The sequence below is a fragment of the Scomber scombrus genome, chromosome 14, assembly GCF_963691925.1.
Source record: "Scomber scombrus chromosome 14, fScoSco1.1, whole genome shotgun sequence".
NCBI lineage: Eukaryota > Metazoa > Chordata > Actinopteri > Scombriformes > Scombridae > Scomber > Scomber scombrus.
Genome location: NC_084983.1, coordinates 9,818,026 through 9,835,228, shown reverse-complemented (window position 1 = coordinate 9,835,228; position 17,203 = coordinate 9,818,026). Strand labels below are relative to the sequence as shown.

Here is a 17,203-nt window from a genome sequence, read left to right as displayed (position 1 = left end):
ATAAAAAAAAAATCCACTTTTTTTTTCTAACCCTGTTTCGAGTACAATATCAGCTTTCACAGGCTTAAAAAGTGTAGTTTATTCTTAACACTGAGTTTGTTCATCTTCTGGTAGATTTCTATACAGTTTTGTGGTTTTATGCTAAAGTAATCTTGGTAGACTTCCCTCGTGGGGCGCTTCAGGCAGTTTCCATTTTAAGCAAATGGTGTTCTTCGGCATAGTATGCAGATGTTGTACGGATGTTTGAAGTAAACTGGATGCAACGTTGGATGTTCATTCCTATGAATGCTGCTTGGTGGCATTCCCACTTTAAGGAAATACCCGGATGAAAACATACTGCGCATGCTCTATGGGTCCAGTGCTTACTAGAGATTTCCTCTGGCCAAGATTGCTAATTTGAATGGTAAAAAAGTGATCCAATCATGCGACTCCTCTAGCCTTTTGAAATGTGATTGGACTGAATGGATGAATATCTGATAGTGATATGAGTCATTTTGTGGGGGTTGTGATGCTGAAAAAATCTATTTGCTGGTTTTCATAATGTTAGTCAGGTCCAATAGCATCATGTGATGTAATTGCACAAATTTGGGTGCCTTTCACCTAATAGGTCAGTCTGACATTACAGGGAATGTACTCTAGTAAACAACATAGTCGTGACTCATAGCAGAGTATTCACAAGTTCTGTTCTAAATTTTAAAAAAAGTATTATTTAGACTGCTTTGATTGCATTTTGGTACAATTGTGAGTTAATAAGCATTTTTATATGGTATCATAAGTATATTAAAAATGAGCTCTATATTAAATCGCAGGTGCCAACTTCACAGTCACTAATATTATTTTATGCTCCCGGGCTTCACATTGGAGCACCTGTGTCGCAGTCAAAACACAGAAACTAATCAAAATATTTCTTTATCCTCACTCACGTCTGCCATTTCCTAAATATGGTCATATCCATATTTGTGCTATCACCAGTTTTTCTTCTTTCTTGAAAAGTTGTTTTCCTTCATCCAGATGCTGTTCACTAAACTTAAAAAAAATCCTTCACAGCAGACAATACAAACTGGTTATCTACAGTCAACATTATAAAGATTCAGTCACAATTCCCTCCAGGCGATGGTGGTCAATAATGTGGTTTTATTTTGTTTCCACTCTGTATTCTGCATTTCATAAAAGACAAAGACCTTGAAAAATAAATATGTTTTTTATTCTTTATTTCTATATTAACAGTTTATATATGGAGTATATGTTTTTCAAATTTTGGGTAGGCTTCACATTTGCCTGCACAACTCTGAAGTAATGTAAAATGCACATTTGCTGTTAGATTTTAACTGGGAAAGAAACATCACAGAAACACCAAAAGACACAGATGTCTCTCTTTAAGCCTCATTTAGTTTTAATTGGGTAACATTGGCCAGTACCACGGCTAGAGAAACTGCATTTTAACAATGTTCAGTCCAAGTCAACCACAAAGTGATGCATTTTACATGATTTAAAATTTGAGGAATGATCACCATCTAATAAAGCAATATCTCCACCAAAATAAAAAAAATCATGAACAGACATCTCAGCACCAAACGCTTTTTGACTGATAAAAAAAACAAATCACAAACACATTTGCCCTAGTGGCATCTAGATAACCAGATAGGCTTAGTTTGACTTCCCAGTGTTTTGAGATATTTGTATTCAAGACTTCTGCCACATGTCCAACACAAGGAAAGTGAAAGAAGCATTGAACAATTACAGTACACAAGGAAAAACTGAAAAGCTGAAAAAAGGATTTTTTCCCCCCTTCCAGAGAGTATAAGACACCCACGCAAATACTGTGACTTCATTACCAGAGGCTGTGGTTCACATCCTTTTATCTACTGTACCAAAAGTCAATGTTTTACCGCAGCTTTCTTTGGTAACAGCTAAGGTCAGTTTATTTGCCCAATTTTCACCAGACTTTGACCATAAACAACTCAGTTGTAGCAAAAGCCTGTTGTTCAAGAGCAGGTAGTACCACTAAACTGCACTTACTTAAGCTTTAATCACACTCAAAATGTCACCACATGATTGTTGTTCCATATCTTCCACATTTACAGTACACATCTGCTGATTTGAATAGAGACATCAGAAATATTTTGTTTGTTAATGATGTTTGGATATCCATTTAGAATTGCCTGCTAGTGTTTTATGTTGTTTACAGTGCAACTCATTCAGATAGTCCTTTAAATCAGCAGGAAATGGGAGAGCAGTTGTAATTTCCCGCTGAGGTGTTCCTCAGGCGACAGGATTTAGGTTTCAGAGCTGACGGTATGTGAAGCTGCTGTGGACCTTCAATTAGTTCACACCTCCTTCACCTTTGCTTACACTCAGTGAAAACTCTAGTAGTCTTCTTTTAGTTAATACCTTTCAGGTTAGTGTGATGGCAGAGGTACAGTAAGCCAAGTTCTGACTATACAAGCTGTGTCTCTGCATTTCTGAGCAGTTTTGTCACTGTCAATTTCCTTTTAGTTGTTTAAAAGTCCTACTATTCTAATACAATCTCTTATTCAACTCAAAGAGAAGAGTGAGTGTGGTTTTTTTCTGGCATTCTGTGATTCTTTGATTACTTTTCAGAAAGTAATTTTGTCTATTTGACTTTTTTCAGACTGAGTGAAAAGAATGTGTACAGAGATATGAGCTAATGAAGTCTTAACACCTAAAAATATTAAAAAAGGACTACAGTAGGTTGTACCAAAGTCAAATATGGCATTAATTCTGCCTGGAAATGAAATATGTAATATTTACAGATAAAAGAATCAACTGCAGATCAGTCATTTTGATCAGCAATGCAATGTACAGATCACATTTTAAACTTTGGATTTTCTGAACAGCCGAAAGGCAGGATAGTTTCAAATCAAGCTGTTGGCTATTAGATGGAAACATAATGCTTTGTTTTTATATTATGTGAGTTTTTACCTTGTAATAGTGTACAGTGGGTTTGGAAGTATGTTAGTAAACTGTCCTCCTATCCCATTTAAGGTTTGATCCCCCAATATAGACCACTGAAGACCACTTCACAAATACATGCATTAAAAATGAAGGTTCTTTGTTCTTGAATCATACTGTCAAACACATGATCTATGGTTAAACTCACTCTCCCCAGCCTCAGTATGATATTTTTAACATAACTTAAACCGACATAAAACTGGAATTGACTTAATGCACCAACCCAAATCAAATATATCTTTAGCTCTGCAGCTGGTCAGGCTAGTTAAATGACACAAGAATGCTCTATTAGTTGGAATTTGTTGCAACTAAATGGTAGAAGAAAGTATCATTAAAGATACGCTGTGGTAGTAGAAGGTTTGATTTGATGGAGCCTATAAGAAATCTGGAGTTGATTTTCTTATATTCTGTCATTTATTGACTGGAGCAAAAAAAACAAAAAAAAAAACGTGAAAACGTGAAAAAAAGTGCAATTATTAGTTATGGTTGTCTTCAGACAGCTATGCACACAAAACAATCTATGTATTTGTATTACTGACATCATTAAACATACAGTAAATATTGTCTCCGAGCCCTGAATGAGCTCTTATCAGGGGGTCCAACATCTCTAGCAGTGATCTAATTTTCAATTGATTATGAATTTATCTCAATATCCATAAATGTGTGTATTTTTTTGTTCTTTAATTATAAATCACATACAATTTTTTAATGGTGTGGTATGCAGTTTAAGATTTATGAGTGAAGTTTCCCTTCTCCGTCAGACAGCCATTTGTTTCCATTCAGTGTGAAAATTTTCATTAGCTCACAACATTAGTGGAGTTTTGACGATGGATGACACAACTCATGCAAGTTTGACAATTGTATTTATATTGTACACAAATGAATGGAAACCAGTGGAGTCCGATTTCTAAAACATACCAGTATGGTTTGAAGATTGGTTAGCTGTGATGTAAAGTAACTTGTAATCTGTAGTAAATGGGCTAAAAAACTTTCCTGCCCAGATGGAGCTTTGCATTTTGTGAATGTCACTCAAACTCTGGATGGTGGAGAGAAGAAACTGAGCCAATAGTGATGTCATCCACTTATCCAAAACATGATCACTTTCGCAATAAAAAGTGAAGAATTCTGCCAAATGCATCACAACAACGTGGACAAACTTTTTAAGAAAAGTATTTAGGATTTCACTCATATATATATTTTACCATACAGTGTTTGAGCATTCAAAGGTAAAGAGTTCGGGATTCTGGTGCAGTGAATGCACAGTATGTTACAAAATGGCAGTTTAAAACTATATGATTGAGCTTAAAAGGTTTGTTTTGACACTAGCAGCCTAACTCAAAAACATCTCTCTAACAAGCAACTTCATTCCAACTTTCCTCCATTTGACAGACATATAAACACCTTTGACTTTGCCAAACTTTGTTTAAATTGTCTGTCTCATGACCTTAAACTTGGGACTCAGTCAAAATGCAAAAGTCATCTAAACAAATCAGTCCTCATGTTAATCCCCTCCTCACTGCTGAGATCTCAACACTGCTTCCTCCTTCACCCACTGTCAGCACATGTTTTTAAGATGCAGTATCATTAATACTGATGGGTTTCTCTTTTAACTGCATATTGTTCCTGTTAAATGTAATTCGGCAACAAAAATATAATCAAAACTTTGATTTAAAAAAGCGAATGTACACTAACTTTAAAATGTATTCATTTTTGTTTGGTTTTAATCAATAAACAGGACCTTAAATGGCCCATATGTGACAATACACATGATGCCAAACTCAAGTCTTGCTCTGCATAAACTGCATAAGCTGAGGAGCAAAACGTCCAAGTGCAACCCAAAATCTTTAAGTTGCTAACTTTAACATTTGTGTAACTCTTTTACCGTAGAAGCCTCTCTCTGTTGTCTTATTTAGACCTATCAGACGTACCTTACTCACCAAAATCATCTACTCAAACAAAAATATCTCCCTCAATTAAGTATCATTGCATGAAATATGACTAGATATGACAGTCAATGCCAAAGTAATTAGATGAGCTCGGTGATGTTTTTATTTGAATTACTTTTTTGGTAGCAGGCAGGGAACATGTAATCCTCCTCCAACCATGTTTCTGCCTCAATTAACGATCTCTTCCAAGGGGATGCTCGGCTCCTTCAAGCACAAGTCAGAGTGACATTGAGAGTGCAACATCCACAATGAACGGGGTCACACTGCACCCCTGAGCGGGAAAAGCAGTGCTTAGGTGGTTCTCTTTAATGCAACATCAACTTATATGGCAAATTATTTGTATTTCCATCAACCATCGCTGAAATAAGACAACAGAGGGGGGAAAATGTAATTCATCAGCACATTTAAACAAACTGTACAGGAGGATAAAGTTAATCCTTGGCCAAGGTGTTGTCCAGTATAGATATGAAGAAGGTGTAGTACATGTTTCTCTGTGATTAATGGAGTCCACAACACAGTGTCCTCGAACATTTATCTTTCTTTCTCAGATCAGTCTTTCTCTTATTGTCAACAAATCAAATGAAAATGCCAAAACAATGAATGATCCTAATAAGTATTTTCTGTGTCACCAAAGCCTTATATGCTGTAGCTTATTCCTCAGTGCTGTTGTTGTTCATAAACTATTTAAAACACATCAGTGAGCCACACAGTTGTACTGACTGACACGTTCCTTCATTCCTTCATACAACCATAAAAAAATTACGATACCAAAACCAATCCAAGTACCCTTAAAGTGATACTGATACCAATTGAATACTTCATTTGATACCAATCATGTGAATAAAAGCATGCCACCACTCCTCCTTATCTAAATGATTCAATTTTTACAGTCTTCGAAGTAGGCCAATCACATGTCAAATTAAATCAAAGAACGCTTGCATTGATTGATTGGCTGTGAGCAAAGTCCCAAAGTTGATGGGAGACATTTCGATAGCACTTGTTATCAATTTAATTCAGTCGATCAATAAAGGTATTGAATACCCATATCAAGCCCTAATGGGCACTGTAGTTTACTTTGCTTAAATCCCACATATCCTGCTGCCATCACTAATGCACCAAATTTGTACTAATCCTCTGCTGCAAATAGTCCCTAACAAATATGCTATTTCCTCCTTTTTGAGTAATGTTTGTTAAAAACTAAAGTGCCCAGCTCCAGACCACAAAGGTGCCTCTCCACAGGGCAATGACTGTGACATGGAGACATCAACCTCTCAACAGGTTCCCCACAACAGAGCCAAGACCCATTTCTGTCCGTGGTCCAGCCCAACAACAAGCACAGGCAGCTGTATCCTCACCAGCTTCACTACTGGGTCCTCCAGCGATCCATGGCTGGGTAGGGGCAGGCCACCACAACCTTACACCCAATTGCTGTTCCAATGCTTCTTGCTGGGGTGTAAACAGTACACGCTGCTCTTCATACACTGGTGTGTGTAGCATAGACTGTATATAAGAGTGTGTAAAGAGTGTGTAGTGAGTGTGTAGTGAAAAGCCTCCCAGAATGCACTGGGGCAACAGATTTATGTTGCTTCATGTTTCTGTAATGTTTCAAGTACTATTGTGTTTGACATTTTGTTTCATTGTGTTGCCATTGGTCTGACAGCTCATCTGTGTTATTCATTAGTGTTGTGGTGTGTAGGTGTGGTGACTCGCCTTCAGGTGTGAGTTTATTAATGCTTGATGCTTTGCTGGAGGTCTGTGAAAGTTATTAAAGCGATTTGTTGACCATCAAACCTTTAATCTGTCAAGTTCTTCTGAGTGAAAGCTCTGGATCATCAATGCAGCAGATGCTCTGCAGTCTACAAAGAGTGGACCAAACACACATTTTATCATGTGTTCTTTCTCAGTTAGTCAAACTGTTGCCACATCATTTGAAGTTTTGTTTATAGATGTTAGTCATGTGTAAGACAAAAATCAGCTGCTGTCTCCTTCCCTCCTGCATGACAGTGAGCAGGGACTGTTTTCAGAACAGGAACAATCTCCAACATTCCCAGAATAGTAATGAATACATACACACTGAACAATAATAAAAAACAAACACCTTATGACACTTGGTCCAGACACTTGGTCCAATCTCTGCCTTTTTCATGCTGAAAATATCTAAGACCTCCTTGACATTGTTGGTCTCAATTACACTCTTAAGCCTTTTCTTTAATCCTCTTTCTGTAACTTTTCCTCAAATGTTTATTACATGTCATCAGCTCTAAATGCTCAGCTTTCATACTAGCATCATAGTGGTATTTTCACTCAGCGTGATCTCTACAAGCCTGCTTACAGTAGTCGTAGTAGTAGCATTAGCGGTTAACAGGTGCCACCACATTATGACAGCTCTCTGCTCTGACTGCACACTTCTGAAAGAGAGTTAGAGGAGGTGAGATCCTGCTTGCAGAGAGGGTGGTTGTAACTAAAGTATATTGTAATTTATATCCCCGAACAATCTTTAATTGTTGTTATGTGTGCAGTTTAATCACAGACTATGTACACAATGAGTTAATAAATGACAAAACACTTGGTTTAAACTAAGCACTCTTTTAAGCTCTTTCCAGGCAATTTGTAGTGTCAATGTGAGTTCTACTTTAAATAAACAAACTTAAAGATGGACTGTGGAGTTTTCGTGTAAAAAAAAAAAACAACAAAAAAAAACACACACACAAAAAAAGGAAAATTCACTGTGTGTTTCCATGAGGTGTAACAAATGTTAAAGCATTTTCTTAATAAAACATTTGCAAAAAACGTTCTTGCATTGTTGACATTGATGGTCACTAGCTTGCAGTCTTCTTCTTCCCTGTCTATGCTGACACATTACTGCATGTCTTGGCAGATTACAGCCGCCTGAAGAACACTGGAATAGTGTGAACCTCTTGGCAGGACTGTGAATGGGTCACACGGCTTCGTGTAAGACAGACAGACTCATTGTTGCAGTTAAAAACTCCACAGGGTTCCTTTATCTCACAGAGAGTGCCAGCTACTGGCATGGTTGGATTTAGGGATAGCTAAAGGCATACAGTAAGCAATATAGCTGGTGGACACTGGTCACCCTGAAAGGAAATAAATAAATAAAAACAAATGTGCTAGTATCATTTTCTGCCTTAAGGTAACAAACAAGCAAAAAAAGAAAGAAATGCACTTTGCATCCCTGTTCCTCACAGTTTTTCATCAGTCCTGGCCTGCACCTGTACCGTGGGGGATGGGTTACTGATGGACAGGACATGATGTCAAGAGGCAGATATTCACATTTTATTTCTTAATCAGGCAAACAAGGAAGAAAACAGAGAAAGTAGGAGGAGGAGGAGGAGGAGGAGGAAAGACAGCCCTATATGTTGACATAAAATGCCATTTTGTGTGTAGATGTTTCATTTGTAGTAGCAAAGTAGCAATAAAGCTCATGCTAGATAATGATGCTACCATGGCTGCTAGATTCAGATAATGTTACAGATTGAACGATATGAATCTCAATAGCAAGAGAGGCCGAGCTCGCTCTATGGCCACGGCAGATGTTCCTGGCACTTCTGTTGTCATGCCCTTATGAAGTCATGAAGGAGCCAAACTATTTCATATTGCAATTCTTTGTGAAGAGAATTGAAGAGAAGAACATTGGTTATTTACACTGCATAGGAGAGTTTTTAAGAGGGGTACATTTCACGGCAGGGGAGCACATTATAGCACAGCTGCCAATGTTTGTGTTGCAGAGGAAATGCTTAGGACCTGCCACTGCAACTAGTTGGCTTGTGAGATGCTGTTTATAGTTTATGAATGTTTACAGTCAGCAATATTGTGTTAGACTCATAGGAAGTAGCATTTCCATGATGTGATTTTGCATTCATTTGCAAGGTTTCCTTGATTAATCTCTCAATATTTGTGATTGTGAACTATTTGGTGGTCTTTGTCAATATTTTTTGAGCACTGTGTTTAAAGTTATAATACAATGTTATTCCAAACACTGGTTTTCAAATGTGAAGATAATGAATCTCTGGTGCCTGGTAACACCATTTGACTAATATCACAGTTTGTAATGTTACAATGCTACTTTTTTGAAGTAAAAATGCAGTGTATTACTATCATCACTACTTGTCATTGAAATGCTATTTATTACTTGTGAGAGTTTACATTGGGGGGCTCATTCTACATTAATGGGATCTATAACTACTGACCTTGAAAAGGGTATAGACCAGGATTTTTTTTAAAAATATACAACAACATAATTTATAGTGTAACCTGTTGAATTGTAGTATCCCCATTCAAACAGACTGAAATAGGGACTCTTCCAACAAACTGCATCATACTATATCATTATCCCCCAGTTGATGAAATTAGTGGGGGGCAACATAATATTGTATTCTGGTTGTTGATTAGTTAGGGTGGACTTTCTCCTGTGGAGTATCAGCCCACTATACAAAAAACAAGAGCAATAGAGACATGTTGTCGGCCCACTTGATCATGCAAACAGTGGCACTATTTAGTGGTGACTTAGTTGGATTGTAACTTTTCTCCATAGTGCAATTGCTTTTCTATTAGAAATTCATAAATCACAATCTCACAATAAATTATAACTAGGCTAAATGCGACATGTATTAGCTTGTAATAGGTTAATATCTAATCTCTAACTGTCCAGATGACACAGGAAATATTGCAGAAGCCCCCAACTGTATGAGAAGAGACATCTGAAATTAAATACTTTATTTATAGTGCTACTTCATCTGTAACAGAATGACACAAAGGACTTAATTCCGTAGTATAACAGTATGGATGGTAACCGCATGTTTGAATACAGCTGCAGGTAAGCGTCCAACAACAGCAACATCCAGCATCATTTTCAAGCACTACAGCGACCTCCAGTGAAACACAGCCTACAGCAGGGAGTTCCAGACATTGTTGCCATAATTCTATCAAATATGTTTTCCACAATGGGATGACAGGGAATCTATCTAACCCTTCACAATGACAGAAAGCCATGGAAATTGCAGTTTGCACACATAGATTTCATTTCTTTAGTTTTCATTCACTTTTAAGGCAATATTGCCACCTCCTAGAAGGCAACTACCAATAATATTTATTATTAAATGGTTTCTTACATACTTGTATTATCATTGTAACACTGGCACAAAAAAAACGAACTATAAATATATATTATATTTATATTCTATATTATGAAAAGGAACTAGCTAACTTAAATATATAGATACATGACACTGCAACTGTCTAATTTATTCCCATCAAAATATAATTTAACCTTAGATTTTTCACCCATGTATTTAAACAGTACTGATTAACCGACCTATAATTTATGCACCAGATGTGTTGTAATTTATAAATCATTGTTTATACTTACTAAAGGATTAATAACTAGGCCTATATTTGCATGTATGTTTACATTTGCCTACAGATGAAGGAACAGGAAGCACAACATACACTGGTACTACTCTATAGCTTTTAGACATGAAGACTAACCCTAACCCATCAACAGGAACATATTTTGGCACAAAATATAAAAACTATTAAGAGGGCAAATTTTGTCTAAAAAAAATGAGGGGTGTTTACAAAACTTTGGGGGGACTTTTAGAAAATAGCAAAATGCAAAAGTTGCTGTTTTTATTGTAAAATAAGCCAACCATGTGTAACCACAACCATCTCAGTTAATACCATCTCATTTTTAAATAATTGTCCACTTTTCTTCAAACAATGCAAGCCGATTCTCTTTCAACTACTAAGATTTCAATTAGGATGAACCTTCGCTATGAACCACTAAGATAATGAGATGACGAAATTGTGACAGTAGACTAATTGTTGATCCAATTAGATTTACCACCAACTCCCCATCACCTCATCAGTCTTGTCAGTCTCAGCAGAGGTCATCAGTCACCAACCACCACAACAAATGTTTGGATCCTGCTGCTGCTCAGGACTGATATCCCTTGATTCAAAACCTCTCTGTAGAGTCTAAGTGCCAGAGCCTTTTGTCAACACTTAATCATCAAAATTATCTGAATAATAAACAACATTTATTAAGTCACTTGCTGGAGGTGGCATTGGTGAGGACCCAGGATTTAGATTATTTTCTTTAGTGACAGTTGGAGCTTTTTTAATGAGGTGACGGATCATCACAGCATCCAACTTCACGGCAGGTGCAGGATTACCTCTGCCAGGTATCATAACAGCAGCATAGTGTGAACAACATCACTGTTTGAATAAGTGTGTTTTAGAGACAGAAATGGACAGTCTCCTTTTGTGTCTTTTGTTACTAAACCAACTTCACCTCTTTACTCTAAATGATCTTTGTGTCTTCTGGTTTGGTGGGAAACTGAAACTTTGTTCTGGACACTAACCTAACAACATTTCACAGGCAGGGACAACACAACAGTTGCAGTCATTTTGTCTGTACAGTACAGTTGAAGCTGTAGAGGGAAGTCCAGCGAGTGATTCATTGTGCATTGCTCCAAAGTAACATGAGGAAGTTACACAGCACTAACACAATTTAGTTGTTGCAAAAAATGTTTGGGCAATCTTAAATAGTATGAAATTAATACAAAGTGACAGTGAGAGCTTCAATGAACTGAACTGAAAAAGAACAGAACATTAATGAATGGAGAGAAAATCAAGAGACAGTGGGTTGTACATTCCAAGAAAGAAAACAGCTTTTACTGCTTCTGCTGCAAGCAATTCTCTCACACTCAAGAAAAACAAGCAACAACAATACATACTACAAAGTTATCAGTGTGGGAGTGTTTACATAAACATTTCAAATGTGCCACTGGCTAAATTAACCTGTTAGGTGTGTTCAGTTGAAGATGCCACCTGATTGGCTACAACCACAGGAAGCCTGTAAGTCATCTGTAAGTTACTTTATGACTAATCACCACAGACTGTCTACTGACTATCAACAGAAGGATACTTTTGAGGCACTCACACTGATCTACCAACATGTTCAGGTAATTATTTTTAATTGAAAGCTGCTTTCATTGTGCTGCTTTTAAAATTGAAAATTGATGTTATAAATTGTAATCTTTAAAATACACAGCATATATAATATGTTTAGAATATGTTTAAACTTTCATAATCCATATATTTTATAGTTTTACACACATATTATTCAATCAGAATATGTGGATGCTGGAGGTCACGTTTACGTTTTCATGAAACTATTCACTCTTATCCGACTGTATATGTTTTGTATAAGTTATAGCCGATTCTTAAAAAAAAAAAATCTTCACCCAAAGTTTTGCACATTTATCAAAAAAAAATAACATTAGGCTAAATAAATAAATAAAAGCTGTCCACAGCCTGTCCTGGGAATTAAATATGGTTAATGGAGAATTTTTCTGAGTACCTTTTCCCCCTGACACTTAAAGTATTTCATAATGTTAAGATATATATAGATTTAATTTGCTTCAAAACAGTAAATGTTTGACATAAAACATAAAACTATATATTGAGTTACTCTCGGAGTTTACAAAAGAAATCTGTCAAATGCTACAAAACAGCAAAAGTGGGTCTTCAAGGGTTGGAGCAGGTCTTTAGAGCCCCTGATTCCACCCTGTCTAATTAATCATTTAATGATGTACTATTAAGGCCCCCAAGTCCATTCTATTCCTTAAATTATTTGTTTTTATTTCCTGGTGTCCTGGTGGGTTTTTTAAAGTCTTTAGAGACATGAGTTGTACTCGCTGTTTGCCTTCAGTTTCACTGTCAGTAAGTAACATGGCAGATAATCTTGTTTGGCTTCATTCTGTTTAACTGCTTCCAGTAATGCACATGCAGGTGATACAGCCCCTATTTCTGTGACTGTTGAGTAATGTTTTTGGTTATAGTGGCCATTAGAATGATGCAAATGCAATGAAAGTGACAGACAGTTTAATTAACAGACCTCCTTTTCAAATCAAGTGAGGATGCTTTAATGTTACAGTTTTTTTGTATTCCTGTTTTGTTACTATACCTCCACCACACCTCAACAGGGAAACACAAAGAGGGAATTTGATTTTAGAAAGATTGTAAATGTGGCAGATATCCACTTGATATGACTAATTCAGACTGCTGAAGCATCCTATAAGCTTCCGATCAACTTTTAAATACATTTTTGCACAAAATTATGTCAAATGTTAATGTTTGCACAAGCATGAACAGAAGAAATGATTGTACTGAGATAAACATCTTTTGGTGTTCAAATGGACACCTGAACTTGCTGGATGAAAAGTAAGGGGATATAGAGAATATTATTAAAAGTATAAAATGCTTCTAAGGCAAAGCAATAAGCATACTGTACTTACTGTACTAACTAACCACTTCCACTTTTATTTTACTTAAAATGAAACTGATGGAAGCAATTTTTTAAATAATGTACTAATGATTGACAATGTTTTGTATTTGTGTTAATGTACTTGGGGAGAATCAACCAACTCAGAGTAGTATTGACAAAATAAGTCTTAAATCATTAAATAAATAATTGTAAGTATACGCAAAAGCTACTACTGTACCATTTTATTGAAAAATATATTTAGGGGGAATTAAAATTTTCCATTGAGCATACTTGATGATAGTATGTAAATTTACTTTAATTGTGCTCATATTTAATATATTTATACTTATATTTAATCAGATTAAGGCACACTTGAAAAATGTACTTGCTGTACACAATGTGTTGTTTTGTATTGTAGTAAGAATGTACATGTACACATTAAGTTATATTGATTATTAGTATTGGAAGCACATTGAAGTATTACTGCTGAATACATATGCAGAAGAACACAAGTGTAATATATTTTTCTTACTCTTAACAATAGCACCACAAATAATAGTATACTTCAAATGTACTTGTGCATCTATATTCTCCAAGTATATTGAAGTACACGTTATTTTTTACTTACGTTGGGATGATATCATTGCATCAGTCCATTATCCTGTTATCTGAAAAATTATGAATAGTAAAGATTTTTACTTTAAAAAAGTATTATACCTTCTATTTATGTTCAGCGGATTTATCCAGCCAATACTTTGAACATCCAAACAGATAATTAGCATAGAGATACTGAAAATGGTTTTAAGACTGTGCTCACCAGGAATACAACACATTTGTCAGCCTGTTTTGTTTTTGTAATGATCTTAATGATGGCTATAGGTTAATTTACCTTAAACTCTTTGTAATTATTTTGTCTTTTGTCAGACAAGCTGAGATAAGTGAGATAAGTTGATACAAAATGTATTTATTTATTTATTTTTGTCATTGCAGACTTTCGAGAATAAAACAGAGAACAAGACTTCTATTGCTGGTGGGCGCTCTTGTTGTGGTCGTGTATCTCAGGAAAAACTTTACGGATCAAAAAAACATCCCCCTCCAAGTTAGTGTGAGAAAAATGGTGCCATTGAAAACCAATAAAAACACATCCTACTCATACTCCTGGCCAGTATGTCAACAAAATATGTCTGCTGCCAATATCAAAGACTTCAGCTCACTTCCTGGTCATATACAACAATTTCTCTATTATCGACATTGTCGCCATTTTCCCATGCTACTCGATGTTCCTGACAAATGTGGAGGTGTTGATGAATCGGCAAACATTTTCCTTCTGCTGGTCATTAAAAGCTCCCCTTCAAATTACGAGCGCAGACAGGTGCTGCGCCAAACCTGGGCTAAAGAGAGATTGCACAATGGTGTTTGGATCCGAAGGATCTTTATCTCAGCAACGATGGATACTGGTTTTCAGAAACGTAGACTGAACAAACTCCTTAAAGTGGAACAACGCCAGTACAATGACATCCTGCAATGGGACTTCACCGATTCATTCTTTAATCTCACCTTGAAGCAGATACTCTTCCTAGAGTGGATGGATAGAAACTGTCCACACACGCGCTTCCTGTTTAATGGTGATGATGACGTCTTTGCTCACACAGGCAACATGGTTGAGTATCTCCAAAGCCTCACGGACAATGATGGAAGCAAGCACCTCTTTACTGGCCATCTGATCCAGGGTGTGGGGCCCATTCGAATACCAGAGAGCAAGTATTTTGTTCCAATTCAGGTAGAGGAGTCAGACTCATTTCCACCATACTTGGGTGGGGGCGGCTTCCTGCTGTCTGGCTACACAGCTTCAGTCATATATAAGATGTCCCACACCATTACCATCCTTCCCATTGATGATGTTTACATGGGAATGTGCCTAGCTAAAGCAGGACTTGGTCCTGAATCCCATGGTGGTGTGAGGACCGCAGGGCTGTTCTATCCAAACCATCCCCCCGACAAAATAGATGAATATGACCCTTGCTTATATAGAGACATCCTACTTGTACACAGATTCCTTCCAGCTAGCATGTATCTTATGTGGCAGATCTTACATGACCCTGATCTGGACTGTGCTCCACAGAATAAATAATAATATACGCTCTGTGGCCACTTTATTAGATACAACTGAACAATCTAATGGAAATACTTAAGTAAGGTACAAGTACCTCAAAATCCTACTTAAGTACAGTATTTGAGTACATGTACTTTCCACTACTGTCATTTAGTACATATGGGGTATAAATTAATTACTTAATGGGTACTTATACATAGTTATGGTATCATGTAATTTATAATGATAGAATTTAGGTGGGGGGATTACATTGTAATGCTGGAGAGGGCCTTGCTTTAAAATAAAAGAATCAGCCCCCCATCCCAATACCTTTCATGTAGTCTCTTAATCTTTATCACACAGTCAGGGTGGGTAATAATTAGACATAATAATAAGACATGAGCTATGCTGCCTATAAGTTTAAAAACAACAAAACATTTATTTATTAACATGTCTAAAAGTGTATTCATGGTATTAATATAAAAATGAATTACTTTAAATTACAGTGGATTTTATGATCAAACCTTAAATGTTTAAAACCTTAAGACATCACAGTATAGGTTTATATTTAAAACAAGCATGAAAATAACTGGAAAGGAAATGTGTACAGTCATAATAATAAATATTGGAAGTATTTCCATCAACAATGTGTCACTGTGGTCACACAGAAGTCCTGAAAGAGATACTGTACTTTGCACTGACTCGTGTTGTTTGTTTTTCATCATAATTAATGTTAGTATTTTTTTGTTAGTTATATTTTAAGTATCTTTTCTGCTGACACAGGCACTGCTGTTTCTCAGTTCTATCAGTCCACTGGCCACTTGAACTTTTCTCTGCAGAGCTAACTGTGATCTGAACTGGACTGACTCTGCTGAGTGAGACCCGCCCAAAAATCCGGTTTCTCTGATCAGACATGTAAAAAGAAATAATAAACCAAATGTGTGTTTATGATGCAACATTAGAACAAGAGTTGGAAGGGTTGATGGGTTAATGTTTTATTATGTTTTGCACAATTAAGCTTCACTGTGTTTCTTCTTGATGGCACCACTGCTGCACACATGTAACACAATTCATCCAATTCAGCAACATCACTAAAGAAAATAATCCAAAACCAATGCAAGACCGGGATTAAATTAAACTGATCAAATATTCAAAAACCTCATTTTGCATTGGACCTAAACCATGAGACAGTAAAAAGATGTGGAAACAAAACACATTTTCATCCTCCTCTTGCATTTTCAATTGGGAAATTTGTGTGAAAGAAAATAATATTTCAAACCCAGAATCTATTCCCCCCCCCTGAAAGTCTCTCACATTATCGTGAAGTTTAATTAATTTCTCGATTCTGCAAATGCACCTTGATTGGAATTTCATTTCAGACTTTCTGTGTGTTCATCCACATTTCAGAATATTATTAGCTCAGATAAATCTGGCTGAATTCTGAGACATTTTTGGATGATGATGCATCTGTGCATTGTGCTCCTGTGTTTTTAGGGTAACACTGACACAGACAGACACCAGTGATTCTGCTGAAAGATGATATCTCACCAACACAGTCAGTCTCACCTTTAAAATGAGACCATAAGTTTGCAAACAGAGCACTTCAGTTACAGGCCAGAGCGCTGTTTATTGTAATCGTAATTTTTTTTCCTGGTTTTTGGGTGTTATCACTAATCAACAGATTTAATCTTGTAATTATTATTATTTTTTAAATCTATGGTTGTTTAATTTAAGGATATTCATTTTTTATGATCATCATTGTTGGTTAATTACATTATGTTAGCTCTGTAATGTCCATGTTCTTATGGATGAACAAACAATAAATAAAATAAATGCATCTTCTCGTGAAAAAAAAACACCTTTCCCTGTTTGTCTGTTTGCTTAAGGTGTGGCAGCCTATTCTCT

At 36.3% G+C, this 17,203-nt stretch overlaps 1 protein-coding gene across 1 annotated transcript; it reads left to right on the top strand.

The window, feature by feature from the left end:
- The first annotated feature begins 11,894 nt into the window (after positions 1 to 11,894).
- Positions 11,895 to 15,337, top strand: LOC133994364 (N-acetyllactosaminide beta-1,3-N-acetylglucosaminyltransferase 3-like). Its single transcript, XM_062433610.1, has 2 exons — positions 11,895 to 11,902; positions 14,197 to 15,337. The coding sequence occupies exons 1-2, from the start codon at positions 11,895 to 11,897 to the stop codon at positions 15,335 to 15,337; spliced, it is 1,149 nt and encodes a 382-aa protein (XP_062289594.1).
- Positions 15,338 to 17,203: the final 1,866 nt, after the last annotated feature.